This window comes from Thunnus maccoyii, chromosome 15 (assembly GCF_910596095.1).
Source record: "Thunnus maccoyii chromosome 15, fThuMac1.1, whole genome shotgun sequence".
Classification (NCBI taxonomy): domain Eukaryota; kingdom Metazoa; phylum Chordata; class Actinopteri; order Scombriformes; family Scombridae; genus Thunnus; species Thunnus maccoyii.
The window spans coordinates 9,359,722-9,384,103 of record NC_056547.1 but is presented as its reverse complement, the minus strand read 5'-3'; the positions used below and the strand labels follow the sequence as shown (position 1 = coordinate 9,384,103).

Below are 24,382 nucleotides of genomic sequence, written 5' to 3'. Positions count from 1 at the left end.
ATTTCTGACTTATTTTGTTTAAAAGGTGGAGAATATTAGGACTCAGATCTTTTCAGACACGTGTGTCTTATCTGTCCCCACCTCAAACTGTGCAGTGCTGACCCAATTTCAGCCAATTTCCCTCTCAGTCCTAGAGACCACTGTCTCTCATATTAAATACTCTTCCCAGCTTGATATTATTCACTCTAAATTTTAAAAGACGTATTGCCCACTGTCATTCCCTGCATTTAACAATTATTAATTGCTCCTTGGCCATTAGTATTTTCCTTTTTCTTTTAAACATGCAATTGTGCAAACTATGTTAAATAAACCTAATCTTGACACGTGGAACCTCAGCAATTACTGACCTATTTCTAAAATATCTTTCTTATGTAAGGTGTTGGAGAAAGTTATTCCCTCTAGCCTCTCAACTGATTGCTTATATAAATGTTAACATCATTTTTGAGAACTATCAGTCTGGTTTAGAGCTCTAAACAGTACTGAGACTTAGTTAAGGTGACAAATGACTTACTCCCTGCTGCAGATAAAGTTGAAAGCTCCATTCTGGTCCTGTTAGACCTGAGTGTGGCCTTTGATACAGTACACCACTCCATCCTTCTACAGCATCTTAAAACTTGGGTTGGTCTAAAGGGGTCTGCTCTCAACTTATTATCTGTCTAATAGAACCTTTTCTGATGCTGTTGGGAATTCCCCATCTTCTGTTTCCCAGTTTACTCATGGTGTTACTCAAGGGTCAATCTTGGGTCCGTTACTGTTCTTCATTTATATGCTGCCCTTTGGTCAGGTCATTAATAAGCATAACGTGCAGTACCTTTGTTATGCTGACGACACGCTGTTATATGTCACTTTACAATCCACTAATCATAGCAGTCTAACCCAACTTACCGCCTGCTTCTAATATCACTTGCTGGACTTCTCAAAATGTTCTCAAACTTAACAATGACAAAACAGAAATGATCTTGTTTGCCACACCCAATTCTTTCAGTCAGGTTGTCGGCAATCTAGGAGCCCTCTCACATAACATTTAGCCAACTGCAAGAAATTTGTGTCTTTTATTTGATTTGGGCCTTTGTTTTGATCACCAAGTTAAGAAGGTTTTTCAATCATGTCTCAACTTAAGTTAATTTCAAAAGTTAGATCCTTCATATCCTTTGAGGATTTACGCAGGGTTGTCCATGCCTGTATATTTTCTCATTTAGATTTCGGTAATGCCGTCTACACAGGTATTACTCAGGCCATCCTCTATTGCCTTCAACTGATTCAAAATACTGCTGCTAGAATTATCACTGGTTCAAGAAAACGAGATCATATAACTTCAATTCTGGCCTCCCTACATTGGCTTCTTGTTCATTTTCACATTGATTTTTAAATTTTACTGTTGACCTTCAAGGCTTTACATGACCAGACCCCTAATTGTATCAAAGATCTACTGACCCCTTATGTGCCTGCTTGGCTGATAGTGTTTTCCTGGTGGTTCCCAGAGCCCAGCTGGTGACTCAGGGCTATCAGGCTTTTGCAGTCCGGGCTCCCAAACTCTGGAACGACTTAGATGCCGAGATTAGGTTTATAAAATCGGTCACTGCTTTTACATCTCTTCATATTTCCTAGACGGGACCCAAATTTTTTCGGAAGCCATCGACAGCATGGGAGTAGGGTGTAGTTATTGGATTTGCTGCTAGGTAGCGTATGCCTACAGCTTGGTGAAACAAAAATTGGGACTGAAAGGGTGAAGATTCACCACTGTGGAAGAAATCCAGGAAGACACGCAGGAGGCTCTTGACATGGTGACAAAAGATGACAACAGGAAATGTTTTCAGGAATAGGAGAAGCAGTGGGACAAGTCTATCGCATCTAAAGGAGAGTAGTTTGAAGGGGATTAGAAAGGTACTATTGAAAGATTTATAATGACACTTGCAGATATTTTTTGCAGGTATTCTTAAAGTTTTTGTGACTAAAACTCACCAAATGCACATAGCAGTGGCAGAAAACACTCATATGTGTAGATTTTAAAGGTAGCAAGGAATAATACAATATAATATTTTGTTGTTCAGTTTGGGGGACTTGCTACCTCTGGTATGATATAGAAAGTGACGGTTTAAAGAGTTAAATTAGGTTCCTGGTTGAAAAGGTCGGTTCCTTTTTTTGCCACTAAGGGCAAAAAGGTCATTGCTAATTGTTCAGTTTTTTCATTAAAATAAAAATTCAAATGCAGTACTTTTCCTGTACTCCAGTTTTTTTTATTAAAATAATTGTATAGCCATTTTGAAGGATGTCAAAACCCTTTTGCCCAGTAGCTTTCTTTGTAACTGCTTAATGTGATGCTGTTTAAAGCAAAGTATAAACCTTTGCTCCACTCATTCTGATGCAAAAACAAAATTTCACAGGACAAAGAAGCAATGACACAATATACGACGTGGAGTGACAGCAGTGACAGAAATCTGTCCAGCAGGGCAACCAGAGGAGGACTTTGCTCTTCAATATGACTATAAAACGTCTGAACGGGCGTCTGCACAACACAAGCCATCAGACTCAGAGTCAAGAAGAGACGAGCTGCCTCTGCAAGGTAAAACATCTTCTTATTATAAAACATTTTTCAATTTTCAAATCCAAGACTAAATTCATGGTAAGAGTAGACTGTTTTTTAAATTGTACTTGTATTTCTTCATCCAACAGATTCAATCATGAAGGTCCTTGTGGTTCTCGCACTTTTCTCTGGTGAGTGAATTTTTGTCTTTGAGAGTTTGGATCCATGTTAAAGCACAACTGCTGAATAAATGTTTGGTTTCTATTTGTTTTCTACTCTAACCTCTGTGCTGAACCTACTGTTTTATCCACAGTTTGCAATGCCGACATCCTGTGGCAGGAGCCACCCAAGACCAGTCTGGACATGGTGAAAGATGCTTTCTGGGACTACGTTGCCAAGGCAACACACACCGCTGAGGACTCTCTGGAGAGGATCAGACAGTCTGAGCTGGGACAGGAAGTCAAGTAAGAGTCAATGTGATAAAGAATCAGTGATTAAAGTTGTATATAAATAAATCTATATGTGTATATATGTATAAATAAATGTTTCTGTTTAATAAGTGCTTATTGTTTCTGTCTGACAGCACCAAGATCTCTCAGAGCGCTGATACAGTGAACCAGTACATCGTCACTCTGCGTACTCAGGTGGCTCCTCTGACTCAGGACTTCATGACTCAGTTCTCCCAGGAGGCCGAGCAGCTGAAGGCCCGTCTAGAGAAGGATCTGACCGCCGTGAGCACTGCCCTGCAGCCCTTTGCCGAGCAGCTGGTGGCTGACCTCCAGAGGCAGGTGGAGGACCTGAAGAAGGAAGCCGCCCCCTACGCAGAGTCCATGGACCCAGAGGCCCTGAAGGCCGTCCTGCTGCAGAAGAGCCAGGAGCTGAGGGGAGAGCTGGATAAGAAAGTGACCGAGCTGCAGGCCCAGATGGTCCCCTACACTGAGGAGATGAAGCAGAAGTTGGAGCAGAGTGTGGATGAGTTTCAGAAGAGCATGATGCCCCTGGCCCAGAGCTTCCAGACCCAGCTGACCCAGAAAACCCAGGAGCTCCAGCAGAGCCTGACTCCCTACGGAGAGGAGCTGAAGGCCAAGCTGGACGCCAGCGCTCAGGACCTGCAGGCTCAGCTGACTACTCTCTGGGAGTCTTTCACTCAGAAGACCCAGTAAGCAGACTATCCTATGTCTATCCAGCCTCTAATCACCAAATATTTATTGTATCTGTAACCAATGTATATTTTATTTAATAAAAACTTGACAATCAGTTCAGTGTTTTCAGTGTCTTAATCACAAAGCAAAAGTTGGGTCAGGTTTTCACAGAGGAGTGGTTCCTTCCTCAACAATTTAATTCAAGGATTGCACTCATAAAGCTCCACTTACAATAAAATACAAACAGTGTACATTTGTGCAGGATCATCTCACTCAGGAGACTAGGGTTGTGTCCGAATAAAAATACATTTTTCGGCAAAGCACAAATGGTGGGTTTTTTACGAATATTTGTTTCATACAAATATTTTAAAAGCAGGTCTCAACGAGCTGAGTCATATCCACCTGCTACATGACATACGTTTCCTAATTTGGACATCACTCCCGGAGTTGGGGGTGTTCCCCAGAGATAAAGCTGAGCTACTAACTCACACAAAGTTCTCCTAAGGGACTCTCCATAATCTGTTGTTTCCTTTCTCCTTTCCACAAAGTTAGGTTGTAAGAAATAGGCAATAAATGAAAAGTGCAAAGCAATAATTGCCTTTGAAGTTCCTCCCAACACGTTACACAGTGTGCTGTCTGTGTGTTATGGGTGTATAAATAGGTAGAGGTCTGCCTGCAATAAGGCAATGAGTAAAGTTTTAGCTCAGTAGTCAGTGCAGTCGTCTATGATCTGGGAGACTCCAGTTCGAGACCCAGTGTGGGGACCTCCTTTGTAAGATAGTTTATTCATGAACATTTATTGTAATACTTTAATTTTCTAAAATTAAAAGCGTAATCAAAACAAAAACAGGATTTTAAAGCCTCTCTCCTCTTTTATTCAAATACAAATACAAATAATTTTGCTGCCTCAACAAATATAGATACAAATAAAAATACCGGGCCCTCTGCACATGCCTACAGGAGACACTCTTTGACCTATAGAGGGTTATTGTGTGTTATGTCATGTGATGGTGTCTGTTGGAAACCAGCTCTTAATGCTGATTCTGCCTGTGGTTCCTGCACCTCTAATACTGAACTTAGCCCTGAATTAACAGAGGAATTTCTGACTTATTTTGTTAAAAAGGAGGAGAATATTAGGACTCAGATCTTTTCAGACACGTGTGTCTTATCTGTCCCCACCTCAAACTGTGCAGTGCTGACCCAATTTCAGCCAATTTCCCTTTCAGTCCTAGAAACCACTGTCTCTCATATTAAATACTCTTCCCAGCTTGATATTATTCACTCTAAATTTTAAAAGACGTATTGCCCACTGTCATTCCCTGCATTTAACAATTATTAATTGCTCCTTGGCCATTAGTATTTTCCTTTTTCTTTTAAACATGCAATTGTGCAAACTATGTTAAATAAACCTAATCTTGACATGCTGAACCTCAGCAATTACTGACCTATTTCTAAAATATCTTTCTTATGTAAGGTGTTGGAGAAAGTTATTCCCTCTAGCCTCTCAACTGATTGCTTATATAAATGTTAACATCATTTTTGAGAACTATCAGTCTGGTTTAGAGCTCTAAACAGTACTGAGACTTAGTTAAGGTGACAAATGACTTACTCCCTGCTGCAGATAAAGTTGAAAGCTCCATTCTGGTCCTGTTAGACCTGAGTGTGGCCTTTGATACAGTACACCACTCCATCCTTCTACAGCATCTTAAAACTTGGGTTGGTCTAAAAGGGTCTGCTCTCAACTTATTATCTGTCTAATAGAACCTTTTCTGATGCTGTTGGGAATTCCCCATCTTCTGTTTCCCAGTTTATTCATGGTGTTCCTCAAGGGTCAATCTTGGGTCCGTTACTGTTCTTCATTTATGTGCTGCCCTTTGGTCAGGTCATTAATAAGCATAACGTGCAGTACCTTTGTTATGCTGACGACACGCTGTTATATGTCACTTTACAATCCACTAATCATAGCAGCCTAACCCAACTTACCGCCTGCTTCTAATATCACTTGCTGGACTTCTCAAAATGTTCTCAAACTTAACAATGACAAAACAGAAATGATCTTGTTTGCCACACCCAATTCTTTCAGTCAGGTTGTCGGCAATCTAGGAGCCCTCTCACATAACATTTAGCCAACTGCAAGAAATTTGTGTCTTTTATTTGATTTGGGCCTTTGTTTTGATCACCAAGTTAAGAAGGTTTTTCAATCATGTCTCAACTTAAGTTAATTTCAAAAGTTAGATCCTTCATATCCTTTGAGGATTTACGCAGGGTTGTCCATGCCTGTATATTTTCTCATTTAGATTTCGGTAATGCCGTCTACACAAGTATTACCCAGGCCTCTCTCTATTGCCTTCAACTGATTCAAAATACTGCTGCTAGAATTATCACTGGTTCAAGAAAACGAGATCATATAACTTCAATTCTGGCCTCCCTACATTGGCTTCTTGTTCATTTTCACATTGATTTTTAAATTTTACTGTTGACCTTCAAGGCTTTACATGACCAGACCCCTAATTGTATCAAAGATCTACTGACCCCTTATGTGCCTGCTTGGCTGATAGTGGTTTCCTGGTGGTTCCCAGAGCCCAGCTGGTGACTCAGGGCTATCAGGCTTTTGCAGTCCGGGCTCCCAAACTCTGGAACAACTTAGATGCTGAGATAAGGCTTATAAAATCTATCACTGCTTTTAAATTTCTTCATATTTCCTAGATGGGACCCAAATTTTTTCGGAAGCCATCGACAGCATGGGAGTAGGGTGTAGTTATTGGATTTGCTGCTAGGTAGCGTATGCCTACAGCTTGGTGAAACAAAAATTGGGACTGAAAGGGTGAAGATTCACCACTGTGGAAGAAATCCAGGAAGACACGCAGGAGGCTCTTGACATGGCGACAAAAGATGACAACAGGAAATGTTTTCAGGATTAGGAGAAGCAGTGGGACAAGTCTATCGCATCTAAAGGAGAGTAGTTTGAAGGGGATTAGAAAGGTACTATTGAAAGATTTATAATGACACTTGCAGATATTTTTTGCAGGTATTCTTAAAGTTTTTGTGACTAAAACTCACCAAATGCACATAGCAGTGGCAGAAAACACTCATATGTGTAGATTTTAAAGGTAGCAAGGAATAATACAATATAATATTTTGTTGTTCAGTTTGGGGGACTTGCTACCTCTGGTATGATATAGAAAGTGACGGTTTAAAGAGTTAAATTAGGTTCCTGGTTGAAAAGGTTGGTTCCTTTTTTTGCCACTAAGGGCAAAAAGGTCATTGCTAATTGTTCAGTTTTTTCATTAAAATAAAATTTCAAATACAGTACTTTTCCTGTACTCCAGTTTTTTTTATTAAAATAATTGTATAGCCATTTTGAAGGATGTCAAAACCCTTTTGCCCAGTGGCTTTCTTTGTAACTGCTTAATGTGATGCTGTTTAAAGCAAAGTATAAACCTTTGCTCCACTCATTCTGATGCAAAAACAAAATTTCACAGGACAAAGAAGCAATGACACAATATACGACGTGGAGTGACAGCAGTGACAGAAATCTGTCCAGCAGGGCAACCAGAGGAGGACTTTGCTCTTCAATATGACTATAAAACGTCTGAACGGGCGTCTGCACAACACAAGCCATCAGACTCAGAGTCAAGAAGAGACGAGCTGCCTCTGCAAGGTAAAACATTTTCTTATTATAAAACATTTTTCAATTTTCAAATCCAAGAGTAAATTCATGGTAAGAGTAGACTGTTTTTTAAATTGTACTTGTATTTCTTCATCCAACAGATTCAATCATGAAGGTCCTTGTGGTTCTCGCACTTTTCTCTGGTGAGTGAATTTTTGTCTTTGAGAGTTTGGATCCATGTAAAAGCATAACTGGTGAATAAATGTTTGGTTTCTATTTGTTTTCTACTCTAACCTCTGTGCTGAACCTACTGTTTTATCCACAGTTTGCAATGCCGACATCCTGTGGCAGGAGCCGCCCAAGACCAGTCTGGACATGGTGAAAGATGCTTTCTGGGACTACGTTGCCAAGGCAACACACACCGCTGAGGACTCTCTGGAGAGGATCAGACAGTCTGAGCTGGGACAGGAAGTCAAGTAAGAGTCAATGTGATAAAGAATCAGTGATTAAAGTTGTATATAAATAAATCTATATGTGTATATATGTATAAATAAATGTTTCTGTTTAATAAGTGCTTATTGTTTCTTTCTGACAGCACCAAGATCTCTCAGAGCGCTGATACAGTGAACCAGTACATCGTCACTCTGCGTACTCAGGTGGCTCCTCTGACTCAGGACTTCATGACTCAGTTCTCCCAGGAGGCGGAGCAGCTGAAGGCCCGTCTGGAGAAGGATCTGACCGCCGTGAGCACTGCCCTGCAGCCCTTTGCCGAGCAGCTGGTGGCTGACCTCCAGAGGCAGGTGGAGGAGCTGAAGAAGGAAGCCGCCCCCTACGCAGAGTCCATGGACCCAGAGGCCCTGAAGGCCGTCCTGCTGCAGAAGAGCCAGGAGCTGAGGGGAGAGCTGGATAAGAAAGTGACCGAGCTGCAGGCCCAGATGGTCCCCTACACCGAGGAGATGAAGCAGAAGATGGAGCAGAGTGTGGATGAGTTTCAGAAGAGCATGATGCCCCTGGCCCAGAGCTTCCAGACCCAGCTGACCCAGAAAACCCAGGAGCTCCAGCAGAGCCTGACTCCCTACGGAGAGGAGCTGAAGGCTAAGCTGGACGCCAGCGCTCAGGACCTGAAGGCTCAGCTGACTGCTCTCTGGGAGTCTTTCACTCAGAAGACCCAGTAAGCAGACTATCCTATGTCTATCCAGCCTCTAATCACCAAATATTTACTGTATCTGTAACCATTGTAGATTTTATTTAATAAAAACTTGACAATCAGTTCAGTGTTTTCAGTGTCTTAATCACAATACAAAGGTTATGTCAAGTTATCACAGAGGAGTGGTTCATTTCTCAACAATTTAGTTTAAGGATTGCATTCATAAAATTCCACTAACAATAAAACACAAATACAGAGACACAATTTTATGACTCATCATGAGTCAGTCTACATTTGTGCAGGATTATCTCACTCAGGAGATGCTCTTTGTCCTACAGAGGGTTATTTTGTGTTATGTCATTTGATGGTGTCACACTCTGCTGGAGTGCCCATGAGCAACACACAAAGCCAACACCAGAAGGATTGGTGAATTTGATTGGTTTTCTGTGCTCAGTCTTACTTTAAACTAGAAAAAACGAAAGACAAATGGATATATCAGTGCTCACTTTAAGGTTTTGGCAATTATTGTATTAGTTCCTAACTTAAATGCCAATAACATCCAGTATTTAAGAATTACAATGAGCACACTGCCTGTACAGTCTCTCTGCTTTATGTCAATAAAACATTGACAAAAATTAATTTAATTAATTTAAACCAAATTGTTAAAGGTGCCACACATTCTAAAGGCCATACTTTAGATCTGGTCCTCACCAGTGGTTTTCTCCCCATGACTGTGAACCTCATTGACTTTTATGTCTCAGATTATAAAGCCATTGTTTTTAATGTTCCTTTATCTCCTCCCACTGGTGAGCCTTGTGCCACTGTCCTGTTACATGTTCTCAATGCTGATTCTGCTTGTGAAGCTTTTTCCAATACCTTAACCTCAAGCTCATTTATGCAGCAACAGTGCCCGGATGTTCTGACTAATTCTTTCAATACTGCCTGCCTCTCTATCCTTGATCATATTCCCCCTCTTAAAATAAGAAAGAAAAAGCATAATCCCTCGCCATGACTCATTGAGCACACTCGGGCCCTTAAGAGACAATGTAGAAAAGATGAACGTATATGGAAAGCTAATAGGCCACAAGTCTCCCTTGACATCTTAAGAAGTCACATGGTCAACTATCAGACTGCTGTTAAAGAGGCAAGATCAGCCAATTTCTCCAGTTTGATTTCCAGTAATTCCTGTAACTCAAGATTTATTTAAGGTTATTGATTCTGTGTTCTGTGAACAGTTCTTCCACCTCTAATATTGAATTTAGCCCTGAATTAATGGAAGAATTTCTTACTTATTTTGTTAAAAAGGTTGAGAATATTAGGACTGGAATTGATTGTTTCAGACATGTGTGTCCTATCTGTCCCCAACTCAAACTGTGCAGTGCTGACCCAATTTCAGCCAATTTCCCTCTCAGTCCTAGAAACCACTGTCTCTCATATTAAATACTCTTCCCAGCTTGATATTATTCACTCTAAACTTTTAAAAGACATATTGCCCACTGTCAGTCCCTACATCTTATCAATTATTGGCCATTAGTTTTACCCTTTTTCTTTTAAACATGCAATTGTACAAACTATGTTAAATAAACCTAATCTTGACCTGCTGAACCTCAGCAATTACTGACCTATTTCTAAAATATCTTTCTTATGTAAGGTGTTGGAGAAAGTTATTCCCTCTAGCCTCTCAACTGATTGCTTATATAAATGTTAACAGCATTTCCAATAAGTATCAGTCTGGTTTAGAGCTTTACACAATACTGAAACAGATGACAAATGACTTGCTCCCTGCTGCAGATGAAGGTGAAAGCTCCATTCTGGTCCTGCTAGACCTGAGTGTGGCCTCTGATACAGTAGACCACTCCATCCTTCCACAGCATCTTAAAACTTGGGTTGGTCTAAAAGGGTCTGCTCTCAACTTATTATCTGTCTAATAGAACCTTTTCTGATGCTGTTGGGAATTCCCCATCTTCTGTCTCCCAGTTTACTCATGGCGTTCTTCAAGGGTCAATCTTGGGTCCGTTACTGTTCTTCATTTATATGCTGCCCTTTGGTTAGGTCATTAAGAAGTATAATGTACAGTACCATTGTTATGCTGACGACACCCAGTTATATGTCCCTTTACAATACACTAATCATAGCAGCCTAACCCAACTTATCGCCTGCCTTTCTGGACTTCTCAAAACTTCCTCAAACTTAACAATGACAAAACAGAAATGATCTTGTTTGCCACACCCAATTCTTTCAGTCAGGTTGTCGGCAATCTTGGAGCCTTCTCACATATCAACAACTACAAGAAATGTGGGTTTATTTTATTCTGGCCTTTGTTTTGATGACCAAGTTAAGAAGTTTGTTCAATTATGTTTCTTTCAACATAAATTAATATCAAAAATTAGATTAAATTCTTATCCTTTGAGGATTTACACAGGGTTGTCCATGCCTTTATCTTTTCTCCTTTAGATTTCTGTTATGCCTTCTACACAGGTGCTACTCAGGCTTCCCTCTATCGCCTTCAATTGGTTCAAAATGCTGCTGCTACGATTATCACCGATTCAAGAAAACAATATCATATAACTCCAATTCTGGCCTCCTTGCATTGGCTTCTTGTTCATTTTACTGTTGACCTTCAAGGCTTTATATGACCAGGTCCCTAATTAAATCAAAGATCTACTAACCTCTTATGTGCCTGGGTGCCCTCTTAGATCGGCTGATAGTGGCTTGCTGGTTGTTCCCAGAGCCCGACTGGTGATTAATAGCTATGAGGCTTTTGGAGTCTGGGCCCCAATGACTGAACTGCTGAGATTAGGTTTGCTGAATCTATCACTGCTGTTAAAACTCTTCTTAAAACAATCTTTAAAAAAAAAGCTTTTATCTCTGTGTGAATTTTTATTTTTATGTGAATTTTATTATTACAAAAAAAATAATAATTTAAAACAAGTCTTAAGTTGTTTTTTTCTGTGGGAGTCCTGGTATTACGAGGACCAAGAATGTATTTCACAAAATTCAACTCAAATGACAGCAGAGAACTATTTAGTCATTCATCTAAATATATTTATTTACTCTTAACATGCAGAGCCCAAAATTATTTTATTAAGTAATTTTCTTATTCAGTGACTCATTTACTCAAGACGTTACTCCAAGAGTCCAACACTTCGGCGATCAAATACGTAGCAATCTTTCAAATGTGTAACTGTGAGGATGTTATCCTGATATGAAGATCTTACAATCTAATCGTTTGCATATCTTTTATGGTTTGATTCACATCCTCCCTGAGTCTTTTATCAGATGGCCACATACATAATAAATGTTTGCATGCCCATATCTGATAAAAAGGTCAGAGACAAAACTGTTGTGCTTGTTCAGCTTTTTTGGGTACAACACACATCTTTATCTGCATGGTATTTTTACAGCTATGATCTCATCGCTCCAGTTATACCAAGAATAAGACTGTTGGCATTTCCAGGTGCAGTTATGCATGAACTTCTCTTACCATGGTTATCCAAACTCTTCCAAACCATCTGCAAAAACAAATTACAAGCCTACAAGGCAAAGGAGTGACAGATTTATGACTACTGACAGATCCACCGATCTGAATCTGGTTTCTACTGGAATTAAAGGTTCGATGACACAGCTTTTTCTTTTTAAATTGAGAAATTCTTCACAAAGGATGAATTTCACAGAGATGTTACAAGATAAATTTCTCACATTGTCTCTTCCTCGTTTTCCCACTTTTGTTAAAACTTTAATTATTTTCATGTAGTGTCAGTTTGTTGTATAATCTACATATTCTGAAGTATCTGGGATTAAAGGTTATACAAATTAAACTGAGAAAAAACTACAAACACTCCTGAACACACAGTCAGTTTAGATGAGATCGACTGCAAAAAACAAGACATGCAATTCCAGTTTTTTTGTAAGAAATGGTATTTATCAGTTTCCAAGAGGTATATACAGGTAATACATACTGTTCCATATGTATGACATATGACATTTATAACATAAAAAAGGCAACAAAAACATGTGATGGATTGTGAATGTGACATACAGTACAGTACACTCCCTCTTGATACCTGGTAAACTTATCTGTAACCAATAAATCACCTTTTAAACAAGCAAATGACAACAATTTCATTCACTGTACGCCAAGACAGACTTTACAGTAAAAAAAAACAAGAAAAAAACTCAAAAACAAAACCGCAACAGGCACTGAACTCAGTGACAAGATCAAAAAAAAGAAAAAAACTCTGTAATTCTGTAACGTCTCTAAATGTATTACGTCTTTCTACGGCCTATCAGGTTGTGTGGAGAGTCAACAGGCATCACAGTCAGTTCCTGACCGATCACATTTTACAATATGTTACATTTCTAATCATCCAGGCGATTAATCTTACAGGATTAAATTCATTAGATTTAAATAATTACCTTTCAGTGTTTCTATTCACCACATGATGAATCATGAGCTGAGAAACCGATAGTATGAAAATGGCCGAATCTGCTAAAGACACACGAGAGACAGGCTGAGGTGATAAGACACACAGTAGTAGTGTACATGGCGTAGTCTGCTTGTCCATAGTGAGTTTGTCCGTTCTGTGAACTCAGTCTGCAGGCCGCTAACTCGCCAGTCTAACCGATAGTGACGCCAAAACCACACTGGAACTTGTTCTTGCGATGGTTGAGGAAGGAGCAGAGAACCAGGGAGAGCGGCAGCGGGAGCAACTTCTTTTCTAACGTTGCACCGACTACCCAGTTACTGTCTAGTGAACCTGAGAGAGGAGCAGAAGACAGAACATTAGACGGGTCTGTTCGGTTTATTCCAAGAAAAAAAAAAAAACAATACATGTCTTTAAAAAGTGTAACAAAACAAAAACAGATGTATAGAAAATAAATGTGGGTCAGACATGAGCATAGATTTTTTGTTACAACTGAGTTTTGATTTTTAGTTTGTTTAACTCTTTGATGCCTCCAAACTTACTGTGTTTATTTGTGTGTATTTTTATAAACCAGATTATAATACTGCATCTTTTTGCATGAAAATATATTAAGTTTTGTTATTATTATTTATTAGCATGTGTGACCAACAAGCATGTTTCTACTACACACACATTTCCACCATCAACACACTGTTTGCCTCTATATAACTATACACAACTAATGTCACTAATTACACTTTCTAAAAGGTAAAAGTATGAAATTAATTTAATAATAAATAAAGAATGAAAAATAGTAGTTAATAATGTAAACAAAAATTATAAATTAATTTTTAATTTCCTTAAAATAAATGAATACTATTAGAGAAAACCACATTTGACCTCTAAAAAATAGTCCATACAACTGTAGTAATGGATGTACATGTATATGTATGTAAGTGTTCCCCATCAAACAGATTGTATACACATTGTACCTTTAAACTGTAAATTGGCTTTAGGTACATCTAGTTGGTAGCCGAACGACACACTGGTGTCTTGCATGCGAGTGCTCGCCTCGAACTCGACGCCGACCTGCAGCTGTTGAAGAGCAGAAGACAGTTAGATGCTGATGAATGCTGGTATATGAAATATAAATGAGAAAAACTCCCCACACGCTGTCTCGCTGACTGCTAGAATATTTATTAGTTTATGATGTTTTGGGATATGCCCGATGAAATGGGCGGGAGTTTTTCACATTTTTATTAAAGTTCTACTTTCCTACAAAGCACCTGTCACATGTTCAGGTGTGCCTTCAAATTTTTTTCAATTTTTTGAGGAAGATAATATATCATAAGCACAGCAAGACTCCACAAATGTATTAAAAAAAAAACAAGGTCAGAGGACATTTAAATGTTTCTCTTTTTATCTTAATACCAAGGCAGTGAGTCAGATTAAAAAATAAATAAATAAATCACATAAAATATTTGAAATAGTCAGCTTTGTAAAATTAAGAAAATTACACAAGATGAACACAGCCTGAATAATTACAAACCAAATAACAGGAGTAATTTACCTGGTCGTTGGCTTTGTGGTAATATGAGGCGTGAGCCCCCGCCGAGCCGAGCGTCAACGTGGCGATGTAGTTATTACCTGTGCAGAAAGAGGTCAAACCATTAAGACAACACTGCTTTAACCAAATGAAAGAATCATCAACTGGATAAATCCCAGTAAAAGGCTCCAGATCTATCAATCCAGACTACATGCTCGTAATGATTTTTACCTGCGCCTCACCTGTATATCTGCCAACTAAAGACATCACTGTGCCTTCCTCTCCCGGCCTGCGGTGGTAGACCAGCTCCCCTCCCAGAGCCAGAGCCGGCGTTATGGACTGGAGGTAGTGTGTTACAACAATACCTGACAGGTGGACAACAGCAAGACGACAAGAGGCGTTCAGGTTCAGGACAAATATCTGTTTTGGTTGGTTTAGATAACTACTCTCAGAAAATTTAAAAAAGTCATGATAGATTTATACAAAGATGACCTACCAGAGCCGACAAGGACATCTGGGTTTCCAAGTGTAACAGTTGCAGTAAAATCTTCTCCCCTGAACTCAGCATCACCTTGCCAGTTCATAAACTTCTGTTGTTGTGTCTGAGGACATGACAGATTTTGATAAAGTTAACATCTTGAGATAATAAAATAGGAATAATATCACAAACTCACACTATGGCCAGCTTATTGTGGTATTTAAGTAGCGGAAAAAGGTTCAACAAGACCCAAAAAGCATAAGCTGGTGGTTTACCTGGAAGGCCAGTTTGGATCGTACTCTGCTGGTGATCTGGTGGATGATCTGGGCGTTAAGGCTGCCGCTGTTGTCCATGTCTCCAACCATGACTGGAAAAAACTGAACATAAACAGAAGTCGTATCACAGTTCAAACACTTCCATATAAAGTCTTACAAATGGGAGTCACAGTGACTTTACTAGAACATACCTCTGCTGGACCCGTCTGCTTTAATCCAACATATGTAGCACCAAACCTGTAGGTGGAGTCTGACATGGTGCTCAGCAGCACAGTGTGGTTCACCTTAAAGGACGTTTAAAGGACACAGAAAATTTACAATTAAAGCCATCTGTATTTCACTTTTTTTGGTCTGATCTACAGCAGAGTGGCTGAGATGCATATTTGCACTTGGTTCATTTGCTCTAATACTATATGATGATTGGTGAACCTGAGTTTAGGTAACATCAACTCACAAGCAGCTCATTGATCAGTGTTGAGATGTCAGCGGGCGTTTTCCAGAACAAACTCTTATAGAAAAGTCTGAACTTTCAAGATGTAGTTTGGTTTTGTGAGTCTATGTAGCAAATATTGAAAGGGCAATGTTTACTAAATAAAAAACTGCTAACAGGCAGTTCTGTGTTGTGCTGTTAAACATTTCAAATGTAAAAAAAAAGCAACTTGACTGACCTGGAAGTGGTTGCTAAGGCCCTTATTGACAATTAGCCTGACGCCTTCCATCTGCATAGGGAAAACCTCTGAGAAGAAAAACAGATGCAGATAAGAAACACAGAAAAGCAGAATCAGGTAATACTGGTATTTTACAACTCTAGAAACACCCTTTACTCAACCGTCTCATTTACCTTTGCACTTGCGATGACACTCGTCAAATGCACCGGGGTTAGGCAAAGAGTTTTCCTCCTCCGGCTGCTGCCCTGCAGTTACCCCAGTCGGGGGTATAACTGGAGACACTGGAGGCATCCCAAAGCCCGGTGGCACCGTCAACCCAGGGGCGGCAGCAGCAGCACCACCAGAGGCTGGTGGTGGTGGAGGGTTAGGGGAGCTGGCAGCCAAAACACTGCCCATTCTGAGAAGCCAGAAGAAATGGAGGGATAAAGTAAGAGAGAGGGCGACTGACAGACAGGGTTAAAAACTGGCTGCTGAGTATTTGTAGGGTACAGGTGATAACATTAAAGCTCCGTACTTATAGCTGTAAAGTGGACGAGATGTAGATAACGGTGTAATATCTAATCAGTAACAATGTAAATATTGATGCAGGCAGGCCAGATAATCCAAAGGTGTAAAGCAATTTAACATGTAAAGTTGTTAAGTTGGGGGACTTGCAAGAGACAAATTTTAAGAAAAGAACTGAAGCAGCAGAGGCCGAGTATGGGCCAAGCCACAAAAATGCTGAATCCATTGGATACATTTCACATAATGCAACTAAATACTGTGTGTCATTAGCGCCTCCATGCCTGGTTATTGTCCTGGTCTTTCAAAAGGAGTCCAATATGTAATGCAGACCTTCTGTTAAATATTTGCAGTCTCCAATGCAGCAATCATAACTTAAAGTATGAATGTTCGGGTGTGACTCAAATCAAGAAGGTTGAATGACTGCAGAGGTGACTGTGTGAAGGTTAACAAATACACTGCACTGGTGACATAGTTTAGATTTTGGTTTAATTACCTTGTACAGATTGAACTGACAAGATTTGCTTTTTCCAGGCACTTCTGCTAAGTGAGACACACACTCGCCGAACACTTAGGTCGTAGTGGGTGGTGGTGGTGGTGGTATACTGGAGTGCATTATATTGAAATGCATTCCTAATATTTTGCCCTTGTGTATGTTAACAGGGTGGAGAAAATATTAGGAGCCACGCACCACAACATCAATAATACACATAAAGTAGAATTATCACCATTCTGATGATGTCAACAAAAACTGAAAATGTATAAGCTTAGTAAAAGTAGAATTTATGGGAGAGCTGTTGTATTGGATTGTGTTAGATTGCACAATCTGATGTTGACGTGAACTTCCCCATCTGCAGCTGACCTCATCAACAAGTCCCGTGACTCCCACTGACACGGACATTACATGTTATATTAGTAGTAGTATTAATTATACACTGCATATAGGCTACTGTTTATACTGTGAACATTTGCAAATTCCTGGTTAATATTTTGTACATTTCAGTTCAGTCTCATATATATATATATATATATATATCACTTTATTTGTAGAAAGCTTCACTTACAACACGTGTGACATTAAGACAATAACAGAGAACAGTTAGGCATCCTAATGAAATAAAGATAACATAAAGGACACTTTCAGTTTGTTGATACAGTCAACATGGTAACAGGACAAAGGGTATAAGTAATAATAATAAATAAACAAGTAGAAAAATAACTTAAAGGGTACGCAATAAAATCAGATTTCTTTAAAAAAAATTCTTGAAGCATACTAACTGTATGTGCACATTTCTTATTGTTTATCTGTTGGATAGACTCAAAATACTTTCTAGTCCAAATGATGGGTGAGACCCTGGGACCTTGGATTTATGGATTTTTTTAAAAAGAAATTCCCACTAAAATGAATAAATTGGCAGTCGGTTGAACTTTGCTTTTTTTTCATAGTATAGTATTACATCCTTGGCTTCTAGCTTGATTGAATGGGGTAACTCCCATATTAACAGTTGTCACAGCTTACCCTGATGACATCATCAGGATTATTCTCTCAGACTTTAGAAAGCTTCTTCCAGAGCCAAACAAGACATTAAACTCAGTGTCACAGGCTGAGAAATATTCCCCATAATGAGTCAGCTTGTCTTCATGTGTAAAGTGTCCCTTTAACCTTTCACACACATCATTCATATGAAGTCAGAAGGCTAACATTAGGTATCAATGACATTATGTGACAGAAATATATAGGAAAACAGAGGTCACTAACTGCTTTTTTTATTGGATATAGTTAATATTTTGAATGAAACCTACAAGCCAATGAGCAAGCTAAGCTAGCTCCTTGATGCCGTTTACAGTGCTGTGGCTACAGCCTGCTGGCTAGACCTGCACCTTCGGCTTGTGAAGAAAAACAAAGCCCAGTTTGTCAGATAAGTATTGCTGGAAAACAGCTAACATACATATTTTCCAAGTTAAACCCTCATGTTATATATTAAAAAACAAAATACAGAACACAAAGCTAGCGGTAGCTACTCACGTTGTAATTTCCAGAGGACGATGCAGCCGGAAGCTGAATTCGGCACCACCAAAGAAGAAGATGTGCTTGCCGCTAAAAGACCCGCCTATTTTCTTGAAGCACATTCTGATTGGATGATGGACTATAACCCTAAAAACTGACTGGCAGAAACACCTGTCAGTCATTTCTATGTGCCTGACCAAGCAAAGGCGTGTTTTTATCGAGGACGTCACGATGCTACTCAAACATCATTGGTTAATCGATGTGTAGTCATTCGTAATGGGGCGGGACGTAATATTCTGGGGTCACTGATTGGCGGAGGACTTCGACGTCCGTTGGTTACTGTTTGTAGATTATGAAAGAATAGCTTCAAGGTCAAATGGCAGCTGGAGGGTCAAACTCACAAAAATACAGCCTGTTTGATTTGTAATGAGACACAACAATGGCTCTCTCTTTCTCCAGGGACAGTACACACAGCAGCAGCATTCAGCAGTGGTGGAAAGTAACTAAGTACATTTATGGTACCTAAGCACAATTTTGAGGTACTTGTACTTCACTTGAGTATTTCCATTTTATGCTACTTTATATTTCCACTCCAGTACCTTTCAGAGGGAAATATTGAACTTTCTACTCCACTACATTTATTTGACAGCTTTAGTTACTTTTCAGATAAATGACACAATTGATCACATAACAATCTCTTAAAATACAACACCAATCACAAACCAGTGGTTTCCAACCTTTTTGGCTTTTGACGTCTTACAAAAAGCAGTGTGTAGTCAGGGTCACATTTTTAGACATCTATGAGTTGTTAACAGCTCCACCAAACAGTGATTTTTCCCTCTAAACTTCTCACATGGTTTCATGTCAATAAACGTTCAAATGATCCAATATTTCAACAAAAATCAACGATTAGAGAAAAAGTTCAAAAACTCCCATTAGTCATGTCAGGACCTCTAAGATTTATCTGGTGACCCTTTGGAGGGCCTCGACCCCTAGGTTGGGAACCACTGGACTAAACTAGCTAACTGTGTATAAAGTAGTTGAAACTAGCTCCACCTCCAGCAGCTACAACAGTAACATGCTGCTTTCACACTGATGCTTCACTATTAATAATCTAATGATGTCATATATAATAATATATCAGTCAGAGGGATGAAATGAGTACTTTTACTGCGATATTTTCACTACATTTTCCTGCTAATACTTATGTACTTTTACTTAAGTAGGATTTTTCATGCAGGACCATTACTTGTAATGGAGTATTTTAACATTGCTGACTATTGAGTATTGGGGCCATGTTTTGACCCCACCTGTTACTGCATATAATCCTGTTTTCATCAAGTGCTGATCAGGCACAGTGCACATTTAGATGTATTTAGGAATATACAACTTGTAAGCCAAATATTGACTGAAATGATAATGGTATTTAAAATTTCAAACGGAACTCAGGCCACATAATTACATAAAAACTCAGGACCATCTGGCAGACATTTTGGTCTAAAGTGACTTATAGTATATGTGTATTCAAACTGCAGGAACAAGAGCTCAATGTAATGAAAAAAATAATTTAATTTACTTAGCCATACAAAATAAACTTAGTCAGTGCTACTGTAAAAGTTCTTACTTGCAAAATTAAAAATTTGTGTTTAATAAAATTACCAGACACAGTGACTCCGGTGCTGAGTGTCCAAATGAAAGAAAACCTGCACCGTCTCAGCCCTCTATGACTCCCAATACTTTGTCAGAGATTTCAGTAATTTGTAATAATCTGTTTATGGTCCTTTAAAGCAACCTTACATATCAAAACTCCCCATTGTCTTCATTTATATCTATTCAACAGGTTAGATATATAATGTCTAACTTCTCCTGTATTTTAATCATGTAACAACTAAAGTGTGTGATTATACAGAGAACAACAGACAGAGTGTAAATTTCAGTTCAATTTATTGGATTTTATAGCCCCTGCGTGTATTTCCACGTTACAACAGTAGAGGACAGAGTGATTAACACAGGTCATTGAAATACCTTATGTGTCTCTCTCTTCAATGCATTTTTGTAAGGAAACAAAAGGGAATGAAAACGTGAAAAACATTAACAATGCAACGATGACATTTTTGCAGTATCACCCAATAAAGACTGTTACTGAGTTTTTTTTTTGATCTACTGACATACGACAAAGGAAAATTACGGGACAATGACCAAGGAAAATAAGTTCCCAAAAATATGGAGTGTGGTTTTAGCGCTATTTTAATTGAAGTCCAGAATGTTTTAACTCACTTGAAATAGGACTGAAAAATATTTGTTTTGGGAGAAGCTGCTACCGATAACTACAGAGAGAAGACGGAAAAAAAAAACAAATTAAAAACTGTGACAACAGGAGGGTTTTATGACAATATTTTTCTTCCATGAGGGATCGATTGAACCAACATTTTTGACAGCCAATTCAGAATCATATCACCACTCCCTCCTATCCCCGTTGTAGAGAAAATACTGTTGCAACGTTATCCTCAGCTACATTCAGACCAAGAAATAAAAATCTGAGAGCCAATTAGGAATCTTAACACCCGTTTTCTATCCTTGTTGCAGGGAAATACTGCTTTAACTTTATCCTCAGCTTTCTACGACAAATCTGCTGAGTTCATCGTTAAATTTGGTTGAAACTGCCTGAAGCGGGGGTGAGTCTACATTAGTGCAGCAAATTAGAGAGATCCAATTCAATTCAGCTGTGCACAGTAGAAGTATTAACAGCAATTCAGGCATTAATACTATTTCTTAAAGACAGGTTTGAACTTTTCTTTGTATTTCCACCAATTTAAATTTTACAGAACCTGAAGCAGCAATCCCTACATTGCCATTTTTCACCCGAATCCTCACCCTTTTCTGATTTTTTTTTTCTTTTTTTTTTTTTTATTTAAACAGTTACCCCTTTCAAATAAGTTTCTGACAAATATCCCTCCCACCCCAGTCAGTACACCTGACTCCACAGGTCAGATGTACACACACACACATACACACACACACACACACACGCACATACACACAAAAAGACGCCTTGACAACATCAGATGACAAAATAACAAAGTCACTCAACATTCATAAGTGCATTCAACATAACCTCCTTTGTGACCGCTGACAGACGAGTTATAAAGGGGACACAAAAATGTACAAATTCATGTCATTCACAGCTTAAAAGGAAACGTACAGTTTATTACAACGTGGGTTTTATTTTTTCCTCGCTTTGACCATCTGGCTGTCAAAGTGAGATCTCCAGACGCCCCATTGGAGCCATTTTTAGTGTTTGTTGGCTTGTTCAGAGACGTCAGCAATTACTTTAGTGAGAAATATGTGATCACAACTAATATAAACATACAGCCAGAGAGACGGATATAAAACCCAAGTTGTAATCTAAGTTTTAGGAGACAATCCCAGGGAAAAGTCTACAATGACTTACATATATATATAATTAATGAAACTAGCTAAGAGACTTTTAATCTTAGGCTATTCAAATTCTGAATATATCTCTGCAGTATTTGTCGTTTTTGGGTCACAAAGGAGATCATGGAACGACTGTCAGGGACATGATCGGGAACACAAAAACACGGAGAAGAACAGGAAAAGTGGAAATTTGTCGTTTGAAATGAGATTTACGTTCACAAACTTGGAACTCCTGGAGTAGAAGAGGAAGGAGGTGGAGGAGGAAAAAAAAGAACAAAAACAAAAAAACAAAAAATAAATCACATCCCTGACAAATGTAAACACCCATTCTGATATTTAAGACATTGTATATCGCCAACAAAAACACAAGACGAGTCTGCACATGAAATAACAGGGGGAAAAAAAAAAAAAAGCAAGTGACATACGACTTTTACGCTTACATGCAGCCTCAAACTGTTAACAGGACAGTTTAATTCTTACTTAAAAAAAAAAAGAGAGGAGTAAATCAGTAACCAAGTTGACTAATTATACTGAAACTTAATGCGGTCTGATGCTCCAGAGGAGAAGCTGTTAATCTGGTCTGCAAACATCAGTGAGGTTGAAGCTGCATGCAAACGTAGTGATTCTTAACAAAAATCAGCCTGTCACAGCTGCAAGCACGCACACATCTCACACACACCTTGTTCAAACAGTCGCCTGCATTTCACTTTCTCTCACACACACACACACACACACACACACACACACACACACCTCTCCTCATGCAAACACACACCTACACATCTCTCTCACACACACACGACATTCCACTTTTTTGGTTTTGCTTCAATGTAAATCCTGAAAATCTATTTCAAGTTAAGAAAAAAAAAAAAAAAAAAAAAAAAAGGGAAACAAAATTCTACCTCCTCCGCCCATGAAGCAAAGTATTTTCTTTTTTTTTTTTTAAATGTAATTGTAAACGACTAGTGTAAACAATGAATCATTCACGAGTTTTTCGAAATGATTCATAACACCTCGTATAAAGATTGCCCTAGTAGAAAACAGATTGAGTTGCTGAAAACTAATCACAGCACTTTGATCATCCGTCACACAAACATGGAACAGGTTCAAGAAGATCACAGTGCTTCAACGCTTTCCAGAAACTCTCTCCTGTATAATTTAGCGCTCTTTCTCTCTAGTACTTAAAACAAGAAGAAAATAAAACTCTTTTAAGCGTATTGTTTACTTTTGAGGGAAAAATTTGAAATCAAAAGCTTTTGTCTTTGCTCCGCTGTTTTTACTGGAAGCTTTAAGTACCAGAGAGAAGGAAAGATTCAAGATGCCCCCCCGAGAGCATCTGATAAAACACTTGGCTTCTGCAAACCCACCCAAACCTCCACAAGTTACCCAGTGCTAAAGCCTCACAGTGCCCCCCCTGCCCCCCCCACCTCCCCCTCCAAACTGCTTTAAGCAACATCAAAAATAAATCTTAAAAAAGCAAAAATACTTTTCTTTTTTATGTCTTTTTTTTTTTCATTTGTGATGCTCTTTAAAGGGGAGGACAAAAAAAAAAGAAAAAAAAAAGAAAGAAGTCACAGCTGCCTGTTCAAAGATGCTACAATTTTGCTTTCAAAAACAGAGCCCACCCCTCACAAAAGAGAATCCTCACATTTATAATTATAAAACAGAGCTGTGCTGGGGGAAAACAAAAAAATATGAAAAAAAAAAATATTATATTGCTGCTGCTGCAGAAAGACTTTTTCCTGATTTTATCTTTAGTTCAATTGAAGGTTTGTGTTGTACTCTTATAGACTGAGCAGGTTTCCTCTTCCTCTGGTACATGAAACCATCTCTTATCTACTATACATTTCCATAAAAATCATAGCCTGAAGAAAAAGTTTCTAATGCAACAGCAGCAATACAAACGACAACTGTCTAATATGCTTAAGAGCTCGGCGTTCAGCCACTGGGCAGCAGAATTCACATTGGCAACGAATACATTCACCAACTTCAGTCTGTCATGATGGGGCTTAAAAAGAAAGTTTTCTCTTAGAATTTGCTAAAATGTTTCATTTCCACCTTTTTTTTTTTTTGACTGACAAACTTAAAGATGTGGGGAAGAAACAAAAATAACAGAAAATTCAAACCATTGTTTTGCACCAACTTCCACAATAACCCTGTGAATCTTTTACTCCTTGGACCTCTGATAACTTTTAACACTCAATCGATCAGCTGTTTATCAGCTTAGTGACGCAAATTCTGCTATAAAAACTGTTTTGAACCGGTCTCTGATGCATCAGTTCTGAGCTGTAGCTGCATGCAGGATGGGGAAACCAGTTTTTTTTCCCCTCCCGTCTACCAGCTACAGTGGCTGACAGGTTTACAGTATTCACCAGCCAAATGTGATTTTTGTTTTTTTTTTAAAAATGTAAAAGAACCTCCGGACGTCACCTGTCTGCGGGCGAGCTCACCAGCGACAGCCGTAATGTAACAGCATAATGCTGCTATAAATTCCCATGTTGTTTGTGAGGTTGCAGGCAAACATCCATGAATCAGTACGGGGGGGGGGGGGGAGAGAGAGGGGGGCTTGAGTCTTTAGGCCGTCTTCTCATATTAACTCTGCACATGTATTATTCATAGTGGTAGGGAAAAACAGTCACGCAGTA

At 39.0% G+C, this 24,382-nt stretch overlaps 3 protein-coding genes across 3 annotated transcripts; 2 read left to right on the top strand and 1 right to left on the bottom strand.

The window, feature by feature from the left end:
• Window positions 1-2,297: 2,297 nt before the first annotated feature.
• On the top strand, window positions 2,298-3,735 carry LOC121913558 (apolipoprotein A-IV-like). Its single transcript, XM_042436212.1, has 4 exons — window positions 2,298-2,563; window positions 2,674-2,715; window positions 2,838-2,988; window positions 3,108-3,735. Exons 2-4 carry the CDS (start codon window positions 2,682-2,684, stop codon window positions 3,685-3,687), a joined length of 765 nt encoding a protein of 254 aa, XP_042292146.1. The 5' UTR covers window positions 2,298-2,563; window positions 2,674-2,681; the 3' UTR covers window positions 3,688-3,735.
• A 3,437-nt stretch (window positions 3,736-7,172) lies between these two features.
• Window positions 7,173-8,475, top strand: LOC121913493 (apolipoprotein A-IV-like). Its single transcript, XM_042436147.1, has 4 exons — window positions 7,173-7,327; window positions 7,438-7,479; window positions 7,602-7,752; window positions 7,872-8,475. Exons 2-4 carry the CDS (start codon window positions 7,446-7,448, stop codon window positions 8,449-8,451), a joined length of 765 nt encoding a protein of 254 aa, XP_042292081.1. The 5' UTR covers window positions 7,173-7,327; window positions 7,438-7,445; the 3' UTR covers window positions 8,452-8,475.
• A 3,833-nt stretch (window positions 8,476-12,308) lies between these two features.
• On the bottom strand, window positions 12,309-18,439 carry tomm40l (translocase of outer mitochondrial membrane 40 homolog, like). The gene is made up of 10 exons (XM_042435179.1): window positions 18,321-18,439; window positions 15,967-16,190; window positions 15,794-15,861; window positions 15,317-15,409; window positions 15,126-15,227; window positions 14,869-14,974; window positions 14,615-14,737; window positions 14,397-14,473; window positions 13,819-13,921; window positions 12,309-13,180 (listed from the first exon to the last, which is right to left on the bottom strand). The coding sequence occupies exons 1-10, from the start codon at window positions 18,422-18,424 to the stop codon at window positions 13,041-13,043; spliced, it is 1,140 nt and encodes a 379-aa protein (XP_042291113.1). The 5' UTR covers window positions 18,425-18,439; the 3' UTR covers window positions 12,309-13,040.
• Between the last annotated feature and the right edge of the window lie 5,943 nt (window positions 18,440-24,382).

Bases quoted from the DNA above. Each gene is read 5' to 3' on its own strand.
- LOC121913558 (XM_042436212.1), top strand. From the start codon at position 2,682: ATGAAGGTCCTTGTGGTTCTCGCACTTTTCTCTG. The intron at 2,716-2,837 runs GTGAGTGAATTT...TTTTATCCACAG, and splicing joins GGTTCTCGCACTTTTCTCTG to TTTGCAATGCCGACATCCTG. The intron at 2,989-3,107 runs GTAAGAGTCAAT...TCTGTCTGACAG, and splicing joins GAGCTGGGACAGGAAGTCAA to CACCAAGATCTCTCAGAGCG.
- LOC121913493 (XM_042436147.1), top strand. From the start codon at position 7,446: ATGAAGGTCCTTGTGGTTCTCGCACTTTTCTCTG. The intron at 7,480-7,601 runs GTGAGTGAATTT...TTTTATCCACAG, and splicing joins GGTTCTCGCACTTTTCTCTG to TTTGCAATGCCGACATCCTG. The intron at 7,753-7,871 runs GTAAGAGTCAAT...TCTTTCTGACAG, and splicing joins GAGCTGGGACAGGAAGTCAA to CACCAAGATCTCTCAGAGCG.
- tomm40l (XM_042435179.1), bottom strand. From the start codon at position 18,424: ATGTGCTTCAAGAAAATAGGCGGGTCTTTTAGCGGCAAGCACATCTTC. The intron at 16,191-18,320 runs GTGAGTAGCTAC...CTGGCTTCTCAG, and splicing joins CGTCCTCTGGAAATTACAAC to AATGGGCAGTGTTTTGGCTG. The intron at 15,862-15,966 runs GTAAATGAGACG...TTTTCTTCTCAG, and splicing joins GTGTCATCGCAAGTGCAAAG to AGGTTTTCCCTATGCAGATG.